Here is a 26,274-nt window from a genome sequence, read left to right as displayed (position 1 = left end):
GTTTCAGTTTGAATTCATCCTTCTTAAACATGGGAGACCAGAACTGCACACAGTATTCCAGATGAGGTCTCACCAGTGCCTTGTATAACGGTACTAACACCTTATCTTTACTGAAAATACCTCGCCTAATGCATAGTTCAACTAATAGTCAAAGGCAACATACACCTCACCAACACTCTTAGCATTATACACAGACTCACCCTGTCCATGAGTGCGCACGCTCCCTTAAATTTACAGTCCTGGGCCTTCTTTTGTGTTGGAGTGCTAGGTGGGCAGGAGTTCAGGCCAGCACTCTGTAAGTCTGGCAAAGGCAGTCCCAGGTGAAACAAGGAGGAGTAAAGTAATTCTGTATTGTGACAGCCTACGTTGCGCAGTACTAGCTGGCAGTAACGTGTCAGAGAGCAAGAGCCCATATCATAAATTCCCCCTCATTTCTTCTTAAACTTAATGTAGCTACACTGAGTCTTAACACCACCTCTTCAGCCCAGAGACTGTAGCTCAGCAGTAACTCACTCTTTCCTCAGTTATCTGTAAACCAAATTCAGATCTGCCGCACAACCCACAGCTACTGCTCTCAGTGCCTAGCTGTGGCAAAGGAGTCCATGACATAGGGCTCAGCACTGACAAGATGTCAATTGGAATGTAGTCTTACCCTTGGTCATGTATCTTCAATCCTGGCAACTCAACAAAAGGGCCCTGTCACTGCTTTTCCTTAGCGTAGACCCCACAGAGCAGCAGCTCTCTGCTCCAGCTCCCTGCCTGGGAAATGGCACCTGCCACCCCTTCTGCAGCAGTTTCTGACCCAGGAAGCTCAGTCCAGTCCCAGCAGGTACCCACCACTGCATCATGGAATTTGCAGTCCTTCAAAGCCAGCACACAGCAGTGTCTTTCAACCTTTCTGAAACCAGGGACCAGCTTGCTGCCTTCCTAAATTGTGTCAGGGAAATCTCACAGACAGGTCATTGGGAAACACTGGTGTAGAGACCTGTCTAATCAGGATACCTCTGATAGGGTTCAGAGGCTCCTCAAACAAGGGGACTACATTTAGTTTAATCAAATTAAGGTTAAGAGGTGAATTGATCACAGGCTACAATTATCTACACAGGGAAGACATTTCTGATAGTAGGGGGCTCTTTAATATCACAGAACAAAAGCATAAAGAAATCCAGCAGTTGGAAGCTGAAGCTAGACAAATTCAGACTAGAAAAAAGGCCCCAATTTTGAACACTGAGAGTATCACAGGGTGCCTCTGGCACTACCCGGTGAACCTCACTCCCTGGCTAGGTCAGGTAGTTTCACAATCACACACCAGACTGTTTATCTCTTACCAAGATGAGTATTTATTCCTCTCTTACACAGTAATACCATTCAATGCAAGTTTATAGCAAGGGTATGCTTTCCTACCACTCTCAGTCCCCAGCCCAGGCCACCCTCTGAGCTGCCCCCTTGCCTTCTGTTTCTTCCCCTTATATTCTACCCCAGTTACCTTGTTAGCCCAGTGACTGCCACCCAGGTGCTCACACTCCCCCAACAGAAAGTGTATAACTGCCCTCAGCTGGGCCTGTAGCCCTCTCCAGGTTGTAGCAATGTCAGTGCTAGGGTGACCAGACAGCAAATGTGAAAAATTGGGACAGGGGGTAGGGGTTAATAGGAGCCTATATAAGAAAAAGACCCCAAAATTGGGACTGTCCCAATAAAATTGGGACATCTGGACACCCTAGGTGCTGCTGATACCTAAAATGTTACCTAGAGAGGTGGTGAATTTTACATCACTTGAAGTCTTTAAAACTAGACTGAATATCTTTCTAAAATATATGCTCTAGGTCAAACAAGTAATAGGCTTGAAGCAGAAATGACCAGGTAAGGCTATATGACCTATGTTATGTAGCAGGTCAGATTAAATTATCATAATTGTCCCTTCTAGCCTTAACATCTACGAATCATCCAAGAAGTTTCCTTCCAAGACAGGGAAAATAAGACTTGACATTACTGGTATTTCTATGGTAAAAACAAATAGAGAAAAACACAACATACTTTAAAACATTGTATCAGACCTTATGTAATATCATGAGGATGCAAAGGGGCCACAAACTTAGTTTAATTATTTCTTTTCAGGTAACTTTTAAGTAAGGAGAAACTTGTTAGAAGTGGATGGTGCTGAGAATATTTTATACAAGGGCTTGATATGTCTCTAATTAGCACAGTTCTGTGCAGTATTATCTCCTTTCTAGCATGCTTAACTTAACAACATAATTCCCTGTTCAGATGTAGTGACTCTCGGCTCTTTTATCTTTTTCCGCCTAATCATTTTCTTTTTACCTTTGACAAGCGTCCAATTCGGCCCCTTTCAGAAGTTTGCCATTAGGCAATGTGAGATGATTACATGAATGCTGATTCTCCTCTCACTCATAGCAGGGCACATCAGCAGTAACTATACTAAAGTGTATGGGAAATTATATGGGTGTAAGTGACAGGACAATCAGGACCAGGATGTTTAGAACTAAGCTGGATGTTCTCTAAGAATTGTCCAAGCATCAGAGTCAACAACTTGATTAATGAACATAATTTTGTCTTCAAGACCAATCTTTTACAGTTAGTGTCAGCACTGCTGCTCACTCTTGCCTCATTTGTGGATTCAGGTGTAAAAGGTGGATATCTCATACGCTAGGCAGGATATGAGTCAAGTCAGATCTCATTATCAACTTGAGGTGTGTTTTACAAGACTATGCTAAGGGCAACATTTTCAAAAGCAGCTAAGTGAGTTAGGAGCCTAAGGACATGGCTACACTGCCCTGCAGTTCAGACTAATGTGGTGTCAACAGCACTGTGCACTGAAGTGCTGCACTGTAACTTCTCAGTGTGAACACTAAGGTGTGAATTTAAAGGTCCTGAATTTGCACATATGTAGCACTCTTTGAAGATGGAGTTACTCCTGATATACACTAGTGTGAGTGGAGGAACAGGTCCTAGGTATTTATATAGGTGGATAGATTGTTGGGCTCAATGGGTAGTGATATAACATATGGAGATATACCTATCTCATAGAGCTGGAAGGGACCTTGAAAGGTCATTGAGTCTAGTCCCATGCCTTCACAGCAAGACCAAGTACTGCCCCTGATAGATGTTACCCCTGATCCCTGAATGGCCTCCTCAAGGATTGAACTTGCAATGCTAGGTTCAGTAGGCCAATGCTCAAACCACTGAGCTATCCCTCCTGCTAGCACAATGGGGCAACATTCTTGGTTTGACCATATGAACTACTATAATAAATAACTATGAATCTTAGTAAAATCTGAAACAGATGGACAACCCTCCTTTCTCTTTTCTCCTTTTTCACTGGCACAGACAAGTGACTTGACAAGCTCAGCATTCATAAACTCATTAAATTAGTAAAGTGAGAAGCTGAGTGTATGATGTACCAAGGACCTAGTGAGAAGTGCTAGGGATCTTTAGTTAGGAATGCTAGGGATTCTCTTTCTTTGGTGTTTACACCAATCAAATATTTGTTGGCTGGTCTCATGTTCATGCTCCCACCACTGGACATTACTTCCCCAAGCTATTCACATTTTTTCCTGTATTCTACCCTGCCTTGTTTCAAGGCTCTCTCTCTCTCTCTAAGCTCAGCAAACTGCATAGATCCCACAAAGCCTTCATATTATTAAGATGAATTATGGGCCATATCGTCAGCTAATGCAAAGAAGTGTTGTTCAACTGAAGTCAATGCAGAGGTGCTGGTTTAGAGGATCTGGCATTATATGGACTCAACTTCCATTAACTATTCATACAATGGAAATCGGCACAGAATAGGAAAAAGGGGAATGAGGGTACGGCCTATATTATGAGGCTGACTAGGTTCCCCATATTGCTGAGCTCAAACCTATGCTTCTACCAGAACTCCCAGAGAAATCAGGATGCGTCAATAGTCACCAACCAGTTTGTAAATGAACTGCAGCCAATGACTCATGTCGGTAACAAGCAAACAATTTTGCACTGATTAATGACATTATAAGCGGCAGTCAATTACTTATGAAAACATCTGTAAAGAATTTTTTTTTAATTAGCTGCCAAACCCTGGCTGATTCCATGTGTTAGGAAACCATTCATTCTTGTCAAGCAATGGTACAAGTTCAGCCAATCATACTGTTGTACTATAATGCAAGGACATTACAATTTAAAACAGCATTACAGCTCAGTAATATAAACAGCATGAGATTCTGGTGAAAAGAATTTACCGTATGATTTTCAGAGATGCTTAGGACTTGCAGTTCTCACTGACTTCAGCAAAGAACTGCAGATGCTCAGCCTCTCCGCAGACCTAGTCATTAGTTACAGCACAAGTACACTGTACCTTCAGGAATACGAGCCATAAATCTCACTGTTTTTACACAGTTACATAGTCAAAGACCTTGACTGCAAAAAATAAAAACACTTATGTCTTTGTTTATTCCTCAGTGCATAATTCCTTATAGAATACGAACATAATTGAATCAGTCCACAGGTGTTATCCCTGCTATCATTAGAACCAAGCAAATTACACTGGGGAAGAGAATGTGCCTATGAAACCAAAAAGGGAAGGGCAAGGCAAAGATAACTATGGGCCAAAAACTTTCAAGAGTGCAACGAAGCAACAAACCAAAACTAAAAACTTACCATAGCCCAAACAGTGTCTGTACTACAAACAGGGAGCACAGCTAGAGCCTCGATAAAGGTTACTAGGAATATTGCTATGTCCATCTATTTTACATGGAAGGCGCTCGGATACCCTGATGATAGTCTGCAGTACAAACCCACCAAACAGGTAGATTTTGGCAATGAAATCTTGGCTTTCAGAAAGTCAATGGCACTGACTTTCCATCAACTTCAGTGGAGCTGTGATTTTACCCTAGGTATTTTAAGTTTTTTGTGCCCATGGGACATGCCTTGTTTTCAGCAAGTGATGAACATCTAACTCTTTAATTATTGCATGTTCTAGAAAAATAAGGGCTTGCCTATACAAACTGCTAGTGCACAGCAAGCTAGGTGTAAATCTAACTTGCACTAACATGCCACACATTAACTATCCGTGTGGATCCTACTGCCGTGCATTAAAATTCCATAGTGCACTTTAATCTCATTTTGAAATTAAACCTTAAATCTTAATTTACAGCACACAAGAGTTACATTCTCACAGCAAATGGCTTCCCATTCATTTCAGGATTGAGTTCAGAAATTGCCTGCTTGTTTTCAAAACTGCTCTTGGACTTGCTTCAGCCGTTCTCACGTTCCTCTCCTCCCCAACCCTGCTCCCTCTGTACATCTAACGCTGGCCTTCTCGCCATTCCTCCACGTAATCTGGCCACGGCTCGGGAGAGAACCTTCACTTCTGCAGCTCCTGCCATCCGGAACAACCTTCCCATATCTTTCCACCTCACTGACTCATATCAACTCTCTGCTGAAAGCGCTTTCTTTCCTTTTTCATGTGACTCAATTTCTCTTTTTGCTCTTTGTTTTAATTAAGTCGGCAAAAACGTTATCTATTATCTAACTCTGCTTTTCTTTAGCTTTGTAGGAATAGCATTAGAATCATAGACTCATAGAAGATTAGGATTGGAAGAGACCACAGGAGGTCATCTAGTCCAACCCCCTGCTCAAAGCAGGACCAACCCCAACTAAATCAATCATTATTGTTCAAGACACTCAGTAAAATGACATATTATTGCACCGTATGAGATGTTTGTCAGGAGCAATGTTAAAGGAGATACGGCACATTAAAACCTTTGAGTGGATTTACAGGCTGAAAGACAGAAACTTTCTAATGGGGGTAATCTCTTAACTCCCCCACACCACTTATGGCATTGCTTTTATAATGGAGAAGCATGACATGAGGGGATGCTGTACTGATTGCTCCCTAGCATGCACGGCTGTTCCTCTGGTTTGCCTGCCCACGCGTCCCTAACAAGGGCAGTCAAACTGTTTTTAGCACTCGCATGATTCCATAGGATAGCTTGTTAAAATCCAAATGAGTCTGTCAGCACAAATGATGGAATCCCACAAGAGCAGGGATTACTGTGACAAAACATCTGCCTATGTCGACACACAATGTCAAGTGAAATGAAGCTCCACCAGACACTGATCCGTGCAGCTTATCATCCACACTCTGCCACTTACTCCTCTGTGACAGCTGGGTGCACTTGCAAGATATGTCTGTTTCTTCCTGATGCAGCCGTGAAGAGCACTAGGCTTATTCTATGGGAGGCTCCCTGACAGCTCTGCCTTAGGAGTTTATGCTGAAAGCATTTATAGTGCTATAAATGCTTCTCTCCCTCACTATGAATTCATAAAGACTGGTTCTCCTGAGGAGGCAATTTACTTACTTGGGGTAATTCCTTTGCTGAAAGTTGGGTAGAATCTCTGTGTCCTGATTTGAATGGAGAAGCAGTAAATCTCGAAATCTTTCTGTCAAAGGGGAAAAAAAAATAGATCTAAGGTTGTGACTTCACGTTATAAAAGTTCACCTCATGAGTAAGCAAGCAGTATCCGACATACATTCTCTTCTATGGTGTTGTTTTAACTGAGGTACAAAAGCTAGATAATTAATAATCAAAACGCTTCCACTAATACACTGAAAACACTAGAAATCACTCTTTTCTATTACATTTTATAATAATAATGCTTTTGTACTTACTATTGGGGTTTTTTTTTGTATTCCAAGCCAGTAGCACCTATAAGCCCCAACTGAGGATAGCAGTCTCTACTCTAGTTTTAGGTATTATTGTGATGATATTCTAATTTGGATAGGATCCTGCCACGTTCGTGAAGGGGTCAATTTTAAGGTTAAATGTCTAAGTTGATTTGATGAGATCCGTCAACAGCCTTTGATATAGCTGGCCAAAATATACTGAACAAATTTCTGACAAGCTTGCAGGATCTGGCAAGGTAGATGGAGATAGTGGCTTCATTTCTTACAGTCTAAGAGGTCTCTAAGGGTCACTTCTCATCCATCCATATTCTCATGTGTGGTTTTTCAGAGGTTTCATTCTGTCACTCTACCAGCTGAATACGAGTACAGTGCCATCCATACACTACACTACACCTCTTTGGCGCCTTTATGTCAGAATCTGATGGCACAGGTTCTTTGCTTTCCCTGTGCCTGGTTGACACAGGGATCTGGAGGAGACTGACACGGCTGAAGCACAATCCTGTAAAGATGGAGGTGAGTCTGACTGGGAGGGGAATCAGTGTCAAGAATTGGTGGGGGCTGTGTCTGCTCAATCCCTTGTCAAAGAAGTTGCCGTTTTCAATTTTTTTTTGACCTGTGTGTTCCTGGCTTCTCAGGGAAGTTTTGTGACTTGATAACGCTAACTGTACCACGTCTCCAGGACCTTCCTGCCTCTAGGTTGGTACCCTACAATGTGCTCTATGGACGAGGCCCAACACCCATTGAAGCTTCAGCCAGTACCGAATGGAGTGGTCCATCTAATCAGTGAAATGGAGAGTGAGCACATTAGACCTCTGCTCTGCAAACTGCATGGGCTTTCCATCTCTTTTCCAATGCAATTCAAGTTATTGCTACTAATCTGTAACAACAGCTGACACCACATTTATCAACAGTCTTTAGATGTAGATGGTAGACGGCCAGAAGGGGGGAGTTTTCTGTGGCAAATACCTGGCTGTGGAACCTCCCCCAGCCACCTTCCAGAACTTGAGTTTGTTGGCCTTCCAAACATGGTGTATGACATCTATTTGGTTAAGTATTTGCTTAATGTTACATCTTCTGGGCAGTTTAAATTAGTGTGTGATGTATTTATTTTGAAGATATGCAGCCAAGTACCACAGCAATGGATGCCTATAAAGAATCCTACAGTAAATCAGTATTTTCTGATCCATGATATACACACGTCTATCACCACAAAGTGGAATACCACTCTGTGTTTAAGTGGCTAACAGCTGTCTCAATGCAAAATGGAGTTACGCTCAGATGCTGCAGCTTTCTAAAATGCATATTAAGAGAGACACACATTTGAATTGCTGATGGCTGAACAGTCCCCAAATTGTGGCGTGAGTCTGACCAAAAACAACTTTTTTATTTCCATAAACTAATGTCAGTAAACTAATCTGAAAATCTTCTATACACACGGGTCTCATCATATGCCTGCTCATTGGGGAACTTTTATACATTTTAGCTAACTAAAATTTCAAATGTTGCACTCATTGACATAAGAATTTCTGACTCTTCCCTGTGAGATTTTAGTTTCCTGCGTGGCTGCACCCATGAATAACACTCTTAAATATAAAGCAACATTTAGTAACCACTAACAGATGTAATATGGGCAATATGTTTCATTATGGGCTAGAATTGGTCTAGATTGCTGGAACTTAAAATTAAAAAGGTCGTTGAGCAGTTTTTAAACTAAGGTCTGGGGGAAAGCCGACAGGTGTGGAGGAGCACGTGGTTCGGATAGAGACATCCCTTAGGGGAGAATCTATTAATGAAGATTCTCTATGTCCTAGTAAGGAGGAAAGGATGGAAGATAAAATACGGGTAGAATCTGATGACAAACAGATGTAAAAAAGGTTTATTCAATTACAGCATGCAATGGGAGACAGCTAAAAAGTGACAAGTTTTTAAAGTGCTTATATTACAATGCTAGAAGTCTAAATAATACGATGGGTGAACTAGAGTACCTCGTATTAAATGAGGATATTGATACAATAGGTATCACAGAAACTTGGTGCAATGAGGATAATCAATGGGACACAGTAATACCAGGGTACAAAATATATCAGAAGGACAGAACAGGTCGTGCTGGTGGGGGAGTGGCACTATATGTGAAAGAAAGTGTAGAATCAAATGAAGTAAAAATCTTAAATGAACCAAACTGCAGGGCCGCCCAGAGGATTCAGGGGTCTTCAGCGACGGGGCAGAAGGACCCCCCTGCCGCGGGTCTTCGGAGCACTTCGGCATCGGGTCCCGGGGCAGAAGGACTCCCCTGCCGCAGGTCTTCAAATTGCCGCCGAAGACCAGGAGCGGAAGAAGCTCCGGAAGCCCGGGCCCCACAAGAGTTTTCCGGGGCCCACAGAGCAAGTGAAGGACTCCGTTCCAGGGCCCCCGAAAAACTCTCATGGAGGCCCCTGTGGGGCCCGGGGCAAATTGCCCCACTTGGCCCCCCCGGGTGGCCCTGACAAACTGTACCATAGAAGCTCTATGGATAGTTATTCCATGCTCTCAAAAGAATTAGCAGTAGGGATATATTACCGACCACCTGACCAGGATGGTGATAATGACTGTGAAATGCTCAGGGAGATTAGAGAGGCTATTAAAAGAAAAAAACTCAACAATAATGGGAAATTTCAACTATCCCCATATTGACATGTCACCTCAGGAAGGGATGCAGAGTTAAAATTTCTTGACAACTTAAATGACTGCTTCTTGGAGCAGCTAGTCTTGGAACCCACCAGAGGAGAGGCAATTCTTGATTTAGTCCTAACTGGAGCACAGGATCTGGTCCAATTGGTGAACTGGACGAGCGAGATGCTAAAGGAGCACTCAAGTACGATAAGGCCATTGTGGATAAACTACGGTAATGAATTCTTTGCACCAATCTTCACGGCTGAGGATGTGAGGGAGATTCCCAAACCTGAGACATTCTTTTTAGGTGACAAATCTGAGGAACTGTCTCAGATTGAGGTGTCATTAGAGGAGGTTTTGGAACAAACTGGTAAACTAAACAGTAATAAGTCACCAGGACTAGATGGTATTCACCCAAGAGTTCCAAAGGAACTCAAATGTGAAATTGCAGGACTACTAACTATAGTCTGTAACCTATCATTTAAATCAGCTTCTGTACCAAATGACTGGAGGATAGCTAATGTAACACCAATTTTTAAAAAGGGCTCCAGAAGTGACCCTGGCAATTACAGGCCAGGAAGCCTGACTTCAGTATTAGGCAAACTGGTTGCAACTATAGTAAAGAACAAAATTGACAGGCACATAAATGAACATAATTTATTGGGAAGGAGTCAACATGGTTAGTGTAATGGGAAATCGTGTCTCACCAGTCTACTAGAATTCTTTGAGGGGGTCAACAAGCACGTGGGCCAGGAGGATCCAGTGGATATAGTGTACTTAGATTTTCAGAAAGCCTTTGACAAAGTCCCCTCACCAAAGGCTCTTAAGCAAAGTAAGCTGTCATGGGATAAGAGGCAACATCCCCTCATGTATTGGTAACTGGTTAAAAGATAGGAAACAAAGGTTAGGAATATATGGTTAGTTTTCAGAACGGAGAGAGGTAAATAGTGGTGTCCCCCAGGGGTCTGTGCTGGGCCCAGTCCTATTCAACATATTAATGAAGGATCTGGAAAAAGGGGTAAACAGTGAGATTGCAAAATTTGCAGATGATACAAAACTACTCAAGATAGTTAAGTCCCAGGCAGACTGCAAAGAGATACAAAAGGATCTCTCAAAACTGGGTGACTGGGCAACAAAATGGCAGATGAAATTCAATTTGATGCAAAATCATGCACATTGGAAAACATAATCCCAACTATACATATAAAATGATGGGGTCTAAATTAGCTGTTTCCATTCAAGAAAGAGATATTGGAGTCATTGTGCATAATTCTCTGAAAACATCAAAAAAACGAACAGAATGCTGGGAATCATACTGGGCTAGATGGACCTTTGGTCTGACCCAGTATGGCTGTTCTTATGTAATTATGCCTTCACGAGTCAGTGAAGAGTTCAATGCCTCCCAAACATCCCAGTTCACCCTACCTACTCCATGGGTGATATGTATTCCTAGTGAAGAAAGGGGATATTCACTGTGTCCCATAAGGAAGACCTAGATCTGGTTGAAAATTTTCCGTCAACATTGTTTTTTGATGGAAAATTGGGTTTCCAGTCAATGATTCTGTATGTGAGAGAGAAAGAAAAGTTTCTACTTTCTGCAGAAAATTTCTTTTCTGGACTAAAAGCTGAATGTCCAAAACCAGAAATGTTATTGAACAAAGACAAAAGCATTTCAACTTTGAAATGCAGCCCCTCTGCCTCACAGGAGCTGTAGTTCAAGTGCCTTATTTCCTTGTCCTCCTTTATGAGCCTCCCTGGCCAGAATACATCTCCCATGATACACTGCAGCCATGCGACTATCATGATGCATTGCCTCCACTCCCCAAGAGGGGAGGCTGTGGTGCTACCTGTAGTCTAACCAGGGAGCCTGGCCAATAGAAAAAAATAGGAGCATGAGGCATGGTGACATACTCCGGCCAGAGTACCAACAAGACTTAGTCATCCAGGAGTGTAGAAGGGCTGGGAAGAGACAATAACCAATCAGGACCCATCAGGCAAGTTAAGAAGGCTTGCCTGCTTCATCACAGGGGAATGGTGGGTGAAGCTGGGAATGGAGAGTAGCACCTCAGTCCTAACCCAGAACCCTGGGGCCAGGTCAGCGCGTTTCTTTAAAGTGCCACAACCAGACAGTTATCTTGTGTGTTTGTTTACTGGTTTAAAGATGCAGTCAGCCAAATTCTATGTTTATTGACTAACCAGGTAAAGGCTGATGCTGCATTCACTGCAGGAGTCTTCCCGCTCCACGTGGCTGCAACAGACTACAATAGTGATTGGCCTTTGAACAGGACATGCCAGGTGCACTTCAGTATGTTCAGGGGAGGGGGAAGCTCCTTCCACCCCATGGATGTTGGTCACAAGGTGGGCTTTAACATATCACCCAAGGATAGATCAATACAAGTTGTAGGTACAAGTTAGGGACAGTCTCTAGTTTAGTTTACACGGGGTTTTGAAAGTGTTATGTATAAGTGAACTCAGTTGCATCTGCACACTGTGAAAAGGGCCTGGAGAGCAGGTAGGACACCTCTCAGCAAGGGAGTAGACATGTTGTACCACGGCTGTTTGTCTGCAACAGGCCACAGCCTAGGTGACACGTCCCAGACCAAAAGACAGGCTACATCTCTGCTCTCATCTTCCCTTACGCTCTCTCTCTTTTTCCCATGCCCCGGCCTTTCTTATTGATGCCTGCCACCTGGCTGTATTGCAATGCTGCATTTGAAAAGGTGATCTTGAGAATGGTTTCAACTAACGTGACTGTGCTGGCCAATGCTGAGGAGGATGTGGCCAAATCACACCGGCAGGAACCAGCCAGCACAGCTCTCTTACTGGAATCTGCTTTCCAGATGAGTTCGAGAAAACCATTTCAAACCACAGCCAGTTTCCCAGCATGGATGGGTCTCTGTATCCTCCTTCCATGCCAATGGGCTAGGAATACCTTTTCAAACAACCATGCATGCATCTTACAATCTCCTCAAGCATGTGCAACCTCCAGCTCCTGAAAACTATTCACAGAAAAAAAGAAATACTATTGATGTCACTCTCTCTCCCTCCCCTCCATGAATGTCCAAATTAGACTAATTTCTTTGGGGCAGGGAGCTGCACCTTTATTTTACTGTGTTTATTTAGATTTAAATAACTAAAAAGATACCTATCCAAGGCTCTCGGCACCCTAACACACCATTAATAACACCAATCAAATCTCAGCAGCATTAAAATAATCAATTCAACAAGATCTCAGCAAGACGGACACCTACCAAAACCCCTTTCCATCCCTACTAAGCAGCTACAGTTCCCACTGACTTCTACTGCAGTTCTGAGTAAACAGCAACTCTGAAAAGACATATCCTACTCTGCTTTGGCCTCCTGTCTCCAAAAGACCACAAGTCTTTGGTTACACTCATGCAATTCCATTTACTTCCATGGAATTATTGTACATAATGGAGAAGAGAATACTTTATAAAATTTGTAATTACTCTGTTTTCTAGTAGTTAATTTACACAGGCAGATTGGTGCATTTCAATTGACATTTTCCTTTTTAATTATATCACCATCCTTGACGTTCTCAAATAGGATTGTGTGATACAGTCATCTGTAACAATACTAAATGTTAATGACTGGAAAATATGGCATAATAAGAGCATTCCAAACTGTCTACCAAGTCATGTTTCCTTATTGCATAATGTGCCATTAGTGATGCAAAGTGGCTTGAATGGAAATCATAGCCTGATGATAATACTTTGCATCTCTCTAAGATTTATCAGTCAAGGATCTCAAAGTGCATAACAATTAAATTGCACAAAAATCCCTGGGAGGTAAATGTGCATTATTATCTCCATTTTAAAGATGGGCACAGTATAACAAAGAGAGGTTAACGCTGATTTTTCAGAGGTGCTGAGCACATGCAGCTCCTATTAATTCAACACTTCAGAAGATCATGCCATAAGTGATTGCCCAAGGTCACATAGTTCATCTGTGACAGATCTGGAATAAAAATGAGGGTGGTGAAGCACTGGAATGGGTTACCCAGGGAGGTGGTGGAATCTCCTTCCTTAGAGGTTTTTAAGGTCAGGCTTGACAAAACCCTGGCTGGGATGATTTAGTTGAGAACTGGTCCTGCTTTGAGCGAGGGGTTGCACTAGATGACCTCCTGAGGTCCCTTCCAACCCTGATTCTTTGTTCCTGAATCTCATTCCTGTGTCCCCCCGTTTATGAAATACATAGGAATTAATAACAATACAGAATCTATGCTAGTAAAGGCAGAGGATCCTGGTTCTGTTACTAAAAAGCATGTTGACAAGAGATCCATTAAGTTAGAATAGTGCACAAATACAGTTTAAAGTGTTGTTCCCCTCTATACCTAAGCCTCCTCTCTTTTTTTGAGAGCTTCAGATGTCCCTGAACTCTTAATAGAAACATTGTGTGCACTGGGCCAGATTAACAGTACAACTGAAGTTAATTGCTTTTTACAGGATATGAGGCTGTTTAAGCATATCTGTACAATTACCAGGGTTTTTTTTAAAATCAATGTTAATAAGAATGAACAGAAATATAATTAGAAAGCGACTGTAAAATGAGTGAAGTGCAAGAGCAAAAATGCTTCCCTTTGTTAGCGATGCAGAATAGAACATTGTGGTCCAAATGCTTAGCTCACTCCAAAGTTCTCCCCATTGGGATGCACTCATAGCTTGGAATATTTGTAATTATGCTTCTGTAATTATCTATAGCACTTCTGCTTTCCTCTGAGACACAGGTCTCAATTGTACCCAAAGCTACATGGGCGTTTGCAGCCATCATCAACTTCAAACTTAAAACACCTGCCTAGTTTGATGTAAATTCTTATGCATCCCACTTGTTGCTATGAATAGCTCCTTAAGTTGCTGTTTACCATCTTGCAATAATTTTTTTTTTTTTGCTAAGTCAGCTTTCAAAAAACTGTCAAGGGCTTTAAAATGAAGTCAGACCCATCACTCAGGTCTTGTCTCCAAGCTTTGCAAATTTAGAAGCATTGTCATAAGAACTTCCTCCGTGCCCTATTTAAAAAAAAATTAAGAAGGGTTTAAGATGATTTTTTGCCAGTTAAGGGCTTAAAATGGAAACTATGCTGAGACATAAGAGGTCACAAGAGTGCAGTGTCCACTGTTTGTTTTTGTCCTGTGACTTATTATGTCTGAAAGTTTCTGAAGTTAAGGAAATGCTTAACATGCATCTCCTCTTGAAAAAAGTCTATATTACAAATATTCTAGGTAAGATTGAGATGTGGGAAAGAGACTTAGTGAGATACAACATTCATAAGTGGTTAGAGCACAAACCACAAAATCCATTAAACGAATTCCTTTTGCTATTACTAACATGTAGGAAACCATTTTTATCAGCCCTAAATGCTATGATTTGCACACAATTAATCTGTCCTGTATTTAGTTCAGACATTTAAGAATGCTGACCAACCCCCCTCCCTTCTCCGGTCTCTCACTCATACAACAGAATGATCTGGGTATATTGTTATTTGTAGAGCTGGTCTGAAAAAATACTCCCCCCACAGAAGTTTTAAAGTTTTGGGTGAAAACTTGAAACCCGCAAGTTTTTGTTCAAAATCTTTTGACTTTGGGCCAAAGTATTTTGATGACCAGGGGTGGCTCTAGACATTTCGCCGCCCCGAGCAGGGCGGCATGCCACGGGAGGCTCTCTGCCGGTCGCTGGTCCCGCGGCTCCACCGGACCCTCCGCAGGCATGTCTGCAGAAGGTCCACCGGAGCCGCCTGCCGCCCTCCCAGCGACTGGCAGAGCGCCCCACGCAGCATGCCGCCCCAAGCACGCGCTTGGCGTGCTGGGGTCTGGAGCCGCCCCTGTTGATGACAAAACACTTTTCATGAAAAAAAAATGTTTTGTCAGAAGCCCAATTTTCCATTGTAAAACACTTTTGATGGGATATTTTCTACTAGCCCTAATTACTTTAATTACAGTAGCATCCCTAGGCCCCAACTGAAATGTATATCCCATTGTGCTAGGCACTGTACAAACACATACTAAAAGACAACTCCTGACCGAAAGACCTTACAGTCTAAACAGACAAGACAGACAAAGGTGGCAAAGAGGTAGTATTATTAATCTCATTTTATAGAAGGGGAAGCAAGGCATCAAGAGATTAACTGACTTGCCCAAGGTGACAAAGAAAGCCCATGGCAGAGCTGGGAACTATTCCCAGATCTTCCGAGTTCCAATCCAGTTCCTTAACCACAAGATTGTCCTTCTTTTTAGACATACTGCATGTTATACCTCTTTCCCTTGTGAAGGTACAGTTAACTCCTCAACACAAGTTCATATAGAGTGCTACAAGGCTAATAGTGCTTAGAATGAATATAGAAAGAGTAAAAAAAAAAAGTTATACTTTAATTAAAACATATCTAATCTTTTTATGACATGGGTACTTCCCCTGAAAAGTCTGTGCACCCACCACAAAGGGCTCCCATTGTACCTGCTCAGAACTGGGTGTAGGAGGATTTGGGGGAATTCTCCTTGTGCTCTCTCCAGCCCTTGTAAACCTGGGGGGAAGGGGGGGCAGGAACAAGTCTAACACTGGAGTCAGGCTACTGATTTATTCAATCATTTCATTATACAATAAATATTGATGCACTGAGACTAGCACATGGCCATGGCTTCAGTGAGTATGTGTGTAAAAATCAAACACTATATATACACACACACACACACACACACTATAAAAAGCATTATTAACCAGAACCATCAAGATGCTCAGAAGTGTAAGATATTTTTATACATATTTGTCCAAGTAAGCAGTAGCTGCCCCACTTTGCATCTAGCATATTCAAGTAGCAGCAACAAAATACTGGAATGAATTCCATGCTGGCTGAAACTTTGCATCCATCACCAGCATCACTGTGATCTTTTGCAAAGTACCAGCTGGCCTGTCCATTCACATTTGATCTTATTTTAGACCTTAAGTACTGAAAGAGTTTTCAAATACACATTCATTATGGCACTCGAGAAATACACAACTAACTACTATATAATGGCTTCAGACATTTAAAATTAGAGTGGACAAAGCACTAGAACTGGAGGGAATAATCTTGTACTTCCAGGGTTGGACTCATGGCCTTTTCCATCTGTAATTTCTGCAATATCCAAAGGGTGTTTTGAGGCTGTTAAAAGGCCATTGTATGCATCATCCCCTTCATCCACTATTTTTTTGGTACTCTGCAGCTCCTTACATCCCCAAACCATACAATTAACCATCCCCTGAACAAAGTGTGTTCGCATTCCATTCCAATAAAACACTAAAGTAGTATTAATGGGCTTCCCCTATACAAACCTAGGTGGCAGGGCAGGGGAGGGAAGAGAGAGACAGATACTATATGTAGTAGAAAGAGAGCCTGAGACATAAGCCCTTGTATCAGAGGCCTGAGCTGAGACCTGTGCTAAAGTAGTAGTCAAAGCTTTACTGATATAAAGCAAAGACAAGCTGTGAGCAGGAGGCAGGACCTGCTCACAGAATTTGGCAAGAACAGGGCTGAGATTGCAGAAATACACATTCCTAAGAAGTGCTAGGCACAGAGTACTCACACAAACACATCCCGATATCAAGTGGTACCAGAACATCCCAATATCAAGGATGGTACAAAAGCATTTCCCAAGGATAACATGAACATACTAACTCCTCCTAAAAGATAAGGTCAGGATGACAGTACGTAATAAAGATGTTTTGATTGAACCAACACGTACAAGGTGATGGCTAATAACTAGCCACGTCAGGGGGCAGTAACTAACTATGTCAGAGGGGCAGTACATAACTTGTTTGTATCTAGGTATAAAGATGTATTCCCTCTGAGATGTTTTTGTCTAGCCTAGGGAGGGACAGAAAGTCCTGCTGTTCACTGAGCTGGTCCATTGTTACGGGCATACATGTATTAGTGGTCTGGATACTAGTACCATGCTTCATCGACAATAAATCTGGCCTGGTGCCTTTATACCTTCACGGATCTTGTGGTCATTGGGAGGTTTGCTTGAGGTCTGCTGTGGCAGAGCTGGGAGAGCACACAGAGAGAACACAGAAAGAACACACACACACAACCGAACATCTAACCACACTATATAAATATTGGTGCAAAGTGTTTTTAAATCTCCCATCCCTTTGTAATTTTTTAAACCACATAGAATTCCACTCATGAAACAAATGCAGGAGGCTGAGCTTCATGGAGTGGAAAATATGCCATTTTAACTCAGAGTTTCCTTCTTCGGTACTGTTTCTTACTCATGGTGGCTACATTTGTTACAAATAAGTTTTCAAAAATTTCAGAAGCAAGCAAGTTCACACAAGGAGGAACAACAGAATGAAAGAAGAAGGATGGTCCAATGGTGAGGGCACTATCCTAGGACTTGAAGACACCCTTCCTGTGTGGCCCTGGGCAAGTCACTTGAGGTACGTCTACACTGCAACAGTGAGTCTCAGAGCCTGGATCAACAGACTCAAGCTCACCGGGCTTGTGCTATGGCACTAAATACAGCAGGGTAGAGGTTGTGGCTAGGGCTGGAGCTCGTGCTCTGAAGCCCATCCCACTCCCCTGGCTTTACAGCCCAAGCTCCAGCTTGAGCTGAACATCTACAGATCTGCTTTTAGCACCGTAGTGCAAGCCCCACGAGCCTGAGTCTGTAGACCCAGGCTCTGAGACTCATTGCTGCGGGTTTTAAAATGCAGTGTAGACAGGCCCTTGGTCTCTCTGCATCTCAGCTGTAAAATGGGGATAATAGCACCTCCCCACCTCACAGGGAAATTGTAAGGATAAATACAAAAAGATTGTGAGGTGCTCATATACTATGGTATATGGGGCCATATAAACATGGAAGGTAGATAGAATTCTCAGCCACTACGTATGGAAAAAACAATACCACTATGTACCCTGAAGGGCCAATGCCTTTCCAGGGCCTCCAATCTTTGTCTAGCCATATATTTATCTAACCAAAAGAGATAAAAATCAATAGAAACAAGGGCTGAATAAAGGAACAAAACATAAATTTTTATTCACTATACATTATATATACAATATAATTAATTATACATCATATATATATATAATGTATCACTCCCACTGTGTTTTCAACTCTCTGACTTTTTCAGAATACTTACAAGTTTAACTGCCAAAGCTTCCCCCACCATGGCTGCACTGAAAACACAGGCACTGTAAAGTAATCAGAGCACAGCTGGATCCTAATTAAGTTCCTGTTTTCTGAATAAACTTTAATAGTCAGTTGGGGATGATCACAGGAAGAAATGCATAACTTTTCCCAAGACCTCACCACGTCTGAAGCTCCACCTGCTATTCTATCTCATGAAGTGCAATACCCTGTGTGAAGGAGATCATTTGATGATGGGAAAATGAAACCAGACATGATATATTAATTTCTCTCTATTTCATTTGGATGCATAGCACAAAGTAAAGCATATAATGTGTCTGTCGCAATCCGATGCATAGTTATGGCTCTGTATGGCCAATTGTCGGTCCACGGCCATCTTGTCTTGTTAAAAGGACAAGGCAGCCTCCATCTTGGACCAAGTTCTTGTTGTATAGGAGAGGGCAGAGACTCAATCCTGCCCAGCAACACTAGCTGTGTATGCTCTCCTGTGTTTTTGTTTTTTTCTCTCTCCTGCTGGGCCATCTAAAGGTCAGGCTAGTTCTGTGTGTAAAAGCCTGATTCTGCCCAGCAACCTGTTTTTTTTGGGTCGGTCGTCTGGAGGTCAGGTTAATTCTCCCCAGCGACTCACTTTCCCGCTCTTTTTGGACCCAGTCATCTAAGGGTCAAGCTTGTTTACGTGTCAATTCCAGTGTGCTGTGTGCAAATCCTTCTGATTTGGCAACAGCTCGAAGCCTGAAGGGAGGAGGGACCAGGGAGCCAATCAGATACTGACACGAGGGAGTGAGACCTTTCTATAAAACTAGGTTTCCCCCCAAAATTTGTGTGGAGCATCCGCGTGTTAGCTGAAGGACCTGATCACTCTTTCGGCCAGGGTCTCCTCCCGGTAAAGCGCGCTCGTGTCGTATCGTTTGAATTCGTTGTCGTTTGGACCCGATCCCTGTCAGCTCGTCATGCTTCTGGTGTCTGTTCTGCTGGTCAGCTGCGCCTGGAGTGCGGTATTTGCTTTTTGATATCTGACAGTTAGCTTATTTAGCCTCTTATTTTTCCCCTCCCTAACTTGGTACCAAATATCTACTCAGGATATCAGGTTTGTATTAGTGAGCTCAGAATTGCACAATTGTTTAGCTAGCTTGTATAATTGTTCTAGTTGTTATTGAATTGTTAATTGCAAACTGTTTTATGTGTTTGAATCACTGCTCTGTCTTTGTCTGGAGTGAATGAATCTGGGAGCTATCTCCACCTGGAGATTAGCTGGCCAAGGGGTTCCCGTCCCCGCGGTCTGAATGAGTGGAATCTGCCCAGCTGCAGCCGCACCAAACTCTGGGTTACCCTTAGTGTGAAAGCAAGGGTGGCTGAGGCAGTGGCCCGTGGGTCTCTTTCTCTGTGTTGCACCGGGCACCGCCCTGACGAACCCGATTCCCATCTTGTGTGATTGGTGTGTCTGCCTATCTGGTGTGGTGTGGTGTGGTGAGCAGTATAAAGTGTATTATTACTGTGTTTTTGGGATGTGTTTTTACATTTAATACCATTCCAGCCAAAGTTGCCTACTTCCCCGGCCCAAGTTGTAATTATCCCCCAAATAAACGCAGCCACTTGGCTTTTCACTGTTATTCTGGTCCTGCCTGTTTTTCCTCACTCAATATCAAGCTTTAACGAACCACAATCTATTTCGGACATGGCGTCACGAACAGGATTGTGTGAGGAAAGCCAGTCTCTGTCATCTGCGCAGTTTGTTTGTCCGTGGCGAACAAGGGTCACTGACAAAACCCCAGATGACGAACTAAATCACTTTCAACACCATGTTTTACTTGATCGGGGGCAGGCAGAAGCCATTGGCTGGAATTGTATCATTGGAGAGGGCCATTTGAGCCGAACTTATGCTGCCAGCTTAACTATTGGTGCTGCAGGCTGTCTCCTGACATGCCACATGGGTCTGCGGTTAACCCCTACGGAGGCCAGTGACCGGCCAACGTGCATTAAGGCAGGGGAAGCCGGTGCTGGGATTGATCCAGTCCATCTGTGGAAAGGTGCCCGAAAGATTTTAAAAGCAGCCGGGGGCACTTGTCCTTCAACTGTCACTCCCCCAGACTCCCAAGCGGGGGCCCTGCACATGAGCTGGTAGTCCAGCTGATTCAGGAATTAGAGGAAGGGAAAAAATCCAGAAAAATCCTCCCTGATCAGTATAAAGCTAAGGTTGTAGCCAGTACCTATCACAAAATCTTGGGTCTGGCTCTGGACAAATTGACTGTTGTTATGGGGACTCTGGCGTCTACTGCTCGGGAGATGATTGATACCCCTAAGGCTCCCGGTACGATTCAATCTCCACCCGAGACCCCATCCTCTCCCTCTCTGCCAGATTCTAAAATTCCTGAGCCCTCTCCTCCACCATATCCAACAGCACCCAGGCTGTACCCAACCTTACCATCATTAACCCCCGAAATGGTAGCTCCCACTCCTGCCGAGGCTATGCCGGTACAGCTCACCCGTACTAAGGTGGACCCCACGGGGGCACAGAACATTACTTATGAGTGGCGTACTCGCAGCAAGGCAGAAATGAAGGAGTTCATTAATGACACAGGACGAGGGCCAAACGAACCCATATTCACCTGGCTGGGACGGCTTATCTTAGAATATAGCCAGGAGCTGGTTGATCAGGAGGAAGCAACCCTTATATCTCGGAGTGCTGCCTGGTCAAGGGGAACAGGCCGTGGGGTACTTTTAACAGCTCCTGTCTGGCCAATCTCTGTACCAGCGGCCGCTTATCTGCAAATACAGAACAGTGTCACAGCATTTCAGTTGCCCCCCAGGGGGATTTCTACCCCACGCGATCTGATCTACACTATCGCAGGGGCTTCCCTCATTTGGTGGGACCCTGACCAAACCCCCCTAGGTTTAACGCAAGAACAGCAACAGCTTTGGCCGTTTCAGGCGTATTGCTACGTCGTTGACCCTGCTTCTATCCCCGTGCATGAACAGGGGGTAGACATGGCCCTTGATAGCAGCCCTCTAGGGGATACTAGCACGCTGCTGTGGATGCGGGGGTTCCAGGGGCGGCCAGTAACGTCGTTGTTTCAGGCTATGGATCGCCTGAAGTGGCCTGCCCCCCAACCACCTGCAGTAGCTGCGGGCATTGTACCCTCTGCGCCCAAACCCAACTTCCCTGATCGCTCTTATATAGAGCGGAAGATCTTTGGGTTTTTGCTCAACAAAGGGGGCCTCAGCAAAGATACTATCCGTAAGTTAAGCCCTGCACAGCAAAAGGAGCTGGCTATAGCTCTGGGGTGGAAAGAACAGTTAAAGGATCGAAATCAGGAAAACGCTACAGGACCGAGTGTGTAATGACGGCCAACACCCGGTCCGGTGATTCTAGGCCATATTTTCCCCTCGTCACTCTCGATGGCCAAAAGGTTCAGTTTTTGTTGGATACAGGAGCCCAGGTATCCATTGTTCCCCCATCTATCCCCCATAAGCGCATGGGTCGAATTATTTATGTTCAAGGGCTCAATAGTGTAGAGCCCCGGCCTGAAGTTAGGGTTGAAGCCACCCTTCAGGGAGTCCCCATCCGGTTTACTGCCCTCTTGGGAGGCCAGGCTCTCCTCGGAGTACGCGAGTTAAAAGCTTTTAAATTGGCCCGTTATTGCTTCTGTTTTACCAGTCACTTTGAATATGAACCCCCATGAGCCCCGAGCCAGTAACCCGACCCCATGGAGGTTCCAGCCTATCCCTACTCCTCCACAGGGAAAAGCCTCTATAAATCAGCTTATAGTCCAGCTTGAAACTGCCCAAAGGATTTGTCGGGTCGCTACTAGTAGGTACCTGTCCAGTGCATGGGGCATCCCGAAGCCTCATAAACCTAACGAATATCGTTTGGTTATCGATTATCGATCGGCTAACCAGCATATTGAGGCTGTTGTATTCGCGAGCCAGTGGGATTTGCCCACGATCGAACGCATCTTACTCAACCAACAGGCCAAGTGGGCATGTACCCTTGACCTTAAGGACATGTTTTTTCAAATACCCCTCCACGGCCCGCAGGGGCTCCTAAACTTTGCATATGAAGGTGCCCAGTATCAGTGGTGGGTCTGTCCCCAGGGATACCGGAATTCACCTGCTTGTGCTACTGAAGCTTTAACCCGAACCCTTCAAGCTGTTTCACCCCAATCAGAGGCCAAGGTTGTTCATTATGTGGATGATATCCTTATCTGTGGTCCCAATCCTGACTCCGTCAAAACCCTTACTGACAAGGTTCTCCAAACCCTAGACAATGATGGGTGGGAGGTTAATAAGGCAAAAAGTGGTTTATCACCATCTACCTCATTTCAGTTTCTGGGGTTTAAGGTTGAGGAGGGAGTTCTCCAGCACACCTCATACCATGCACTGCAACCCGAATTTAAGGTGGGGGTTTGTCCTCCCCGTAAGCAGGTTCAAAGGGTGCTTGGAATTGTTAATTACCATCGGGCCTTCCTCCCAGCTAACCTGCTTGATGCCCTTTCCACTGTCCAGCAGTTTGCAAAGAGCAAGAAGCTGCTCTGGACTGAGGATGCTGATCAAGCGGTGAATAGTTTGGCAGCATGGCTTCATTCTAACCCAGTTCTTTATCGGTGGGACCCCAGCAATCCTATCCTTATTGTGTTATCTGTGATGGCTCATGGCGTAAGCATCTCTGTCAGTCAGGAAGATCACCCAGTGTACCACAGTGCCCACACCTTTAATGGTCCGGAATATCGGTACGGATCGGTGGGACACATGCTCCTCGGGGTTAAACTAGCTGCCCCTTGGGCTCAATTGGCTTATGGTAAACTCCAAGGTCCCCATGTACAGCTTATTCCCTGGTTATCGTTTACCCCAGCTCCACAGTTTCATGGCTCAGTAGCTACCTCGGAGAAATTAGTGTTTATAGCACAGGAAGCTTTTGGTCAGTGGATATTATGTTCAAGTTCTATAGTTGAGGAAGATCCCAGTTTGGCTGAGCTTAGTGCGTTTAATCCCTGGATTGTATCTGACGGGGGCACGGCCCCCTCCCCTCGAGCTGGTGTTCTGTGCCAGCGGTGTGACATGTTTCATGCTGAACTTCTCCCAAGCCACGCTTCAGCTCAGCTAGCTGAAGTTCAGGGAATATTCCTAGCTGCCTCTCATCTTGCCCAAACCCATCCTCGTACCCGGGTTGTCCTTGGCGTCGATTCCGCCTATGGGGTATCAATCCTCACTCGTGAGGGACAGCCACGAGCCCATGAGGATTTGTGGGAGCAAATTTTCGCTCTCATGGTTAAAACTAAACTACCCTGGTTTGTTACGCATTGTCCTTCTCACCGACCAGATAGCAATTCACTCCACACTACTCTTGACCGGCGCCTTCGTACCTTTGAGGCCGAAACCCCTAGTAGTCCTGAGGTATTTCCTGCTACCCTTCCTAATCCTCAGGATCCCTTTTTGACGTGGATGCATGAAGAATGGGGGCATTTGCCTGGAAAGGCTCTCTATGGGATCCTCACGGTACGCGGGCACCATAAATCGGAATTGACCCGTCAGCACTGCAATAATGTTTTACGCGCTTGCCAGCAGTGCCAAGCGACTCGTCTTACGTCCCGACCCCTTGTATTCCACGGAGCCCTACGACCCCAACTTTTCAAACCCGGGCATCACTGGCAGTGAGATCTAATTGGTCCTCTAGCTGGGGCTAAGTTGTTTCCAAAGGGCCTAGTAATTGTAGATTTAGGCTCTCGTCAAGTCCATTGCACACCGTTGAGGCGGTCCACAGCTTCAGATGTTAATAAAGCATTGCTTCAGGTTTTTGCAGCTTGGGGCATTCCTTCTGAGATCCAAACAGATGGAGGTCCCCCATTTACCAGTCAACGTTTTGAGGCCTTAGTTACTAAGTGGGGTGTTCAATTCCATGTTCACCTTCCTTATCAGCCCCATAGCAACGGTGTTGTGGAGCGTCGCATTGGGATCCTTAAAACACAGCTCTGCGCTATTCTTGGAAAGCCAGACTATAAGGGTTGGCATCTGGTGTTATCCCAGGCCCTTATCACTTTAAATGCGGCCTATAATCGATGGCCAGATATTGATCCAGAGCCTCCTCCTCCTTGGAAACCAGTTTTCTCCCCGCAGGAGCTGGTGTGGTTGTCTGCCCCAGTAGCATCTGGGCGTCCGCAGCCCCTGCCAGCTGTTGTGTCAGCTAAACCTGGTCACTTTCCTAACACATACCATGTTGTATGTACTGGCCAGTCAGAAAGTCGGCTAGTCCACCATAACTGGCTTAGCTGGAGATCATAAGGGGACCTGCCCTAGGGCTCATCCTATTCTCTCTTCTTGTCGTTTCAGGTTAATTCACAACGGCGTCATCCCCATCCGAACCCTCTGGTCAACTGGACTTTGGCTTACGCTCGTCAGGAACTTCTGGCTGCTAATTGGAGTGATGTGTCCTCCATTCCTCCAGACCACCATTGTATAGTATGCTCAGGATCCCTGCTTGACCCTAAAAGACCTCCCTACTTCATTAAATTCCTTCCCATTCATAATGTGACTCATGAGGAGCCCGCCTCTCGATGTGATGATCACAGCTGGCCATGGCGGCACCTGTTTACCTGTAACTCCATACGATCAGACCGCTTTCAAACCCCTAGTGCCCCTATCTCTGTGTTTAATCCCAAGCCGCCAGCCAGTCCCTGTTTCGTGTTTTTAGGTCCTGTATCTCTCCGTTCTTGGGGATCATATCCTTCCTGTTCCCAGTTCTATATGCCCCCAGCCCCTTGCCAGTGGTGTGGTAAGCGATATCATTGTAGTGATGAACACATTTGGCAGCTACCTACTTCCCCTAACTGGTATTGCGAGGCATTTGAGTCTACTTTAGCCACCCTTAAACAATTTAATGTCCCTGTTATTGTTTTTGATGCTACCTCATGGTTATCCTCTCCTAGCCTTGTATTTTCTATTAAAAGGCAAACGGTTGGCCTTAGGGCTGTTGATTGGGCACGTCGTTATTGGATTACAGTAGCCCGCGACCCCACAGCTATAAATGACAGCAATACCCTCAGCCTGCATTCTCCTCCTGGAATCTACTGGTTCTGTGGCAATGGCATTGCTTATAATCATCTTCGCCTCCCCAAGGGCATCTGCGCCCTTGGCCAGGTTTACATTAAAGGAGGAGGTGTTTTCCACAGGCCTCCCCCCATATTTGGTCCACAGAAGCGTGAACTTACTTGGTGGACTCGTCTCAAATCTGCCACTGAAACCCTCTTTTGGGGTTATGTACAATTCAATCCTTATAGTTATGCATTCACACTTGGTCAGCTCCGTAGTCTGTCCAGGAATTTGGAAACCCTTACTAATCTCACAGCCCTTGGATTTCAACAGGTTGACAATTCCCTTACTATCCTAGCTGAGTATGCTGAGCAGAACCGCTTAATGATACAGACCCTGCTGCACCAGGACTTTTGCGAGACCCTTGAGAATCTCGATTCTCGTTTCAAGGGACAATGTTGCCTCCGCTTGCGTCCTGGCTGGAACAACATCTCTGCCATCACCCAGCAGCTGTCGTCCCTGGCTGTCCGCATCCGTGAGGAGCGTCAATCCTGGGACTGGTGGCAAACAACCTTGTCAGGCTGGGGACTTGGACAATGGGCACAATCCTTGAAATATTGGTTAATTGCAGCAGCAGTAGTTATTGTTGTTTTCTGCTTAAGCCTTGCATGTACCAAAGCTCTAATTAACAGAGCTGTGACAGCACTTCCTATCCAGACTGTGCACTACACTGCCTTCACATCAGCTGACGATCAGTCAGACACTGAGCTTTCTGCTTGA

The 26,274-nt window shown here is 44.5% G+C and overlaps 1 protein-coding gene across 5 annotated transcripts in view; it reads right to left on the bottom strand.

The window, feature by feature from the left end:
- The window catches only part of NOX4 (NADPH oxidase 4), a 163,184-nt gene that overhangs the window by 52,858 nt on the left and 84,052 nt on the right, over positions 1 to 26,274 (bottom strand). For all 5 annotated transcript variants that reach the window (XM_045020189.1, XM_045020157.1, XM_045020172.1 and 2 more), the window contains one exon: positions 6,354 to 6,435. In XM_045020189.1, the coding sequence (XP_044876124.1) occupies positions 6,354 to 6,435 (82 nt within the window). The remainder of the gene's footprint in view (positions 1 to 6,353; positions 6,436 to 26,274) is intronic.

The sequence above is a fragment of the Mauremys mutica genome, chromosome 1 (assembly GCF_020497125.1).
Source record: "Mauremys mutica isolate MM-2020 ecotype Southern chromosome 1, ASM2049712v1, whole genome shotgun sequence".
Classification (NCBI taxonomy): Eukaryota; Metazoa; Chordata; order Testudines; family Geoemydidae; genus Mauremys; species Mauremys mutica.
This window is presented reverse-complemented; position numbering and strand designations above follow the sequence as displayed.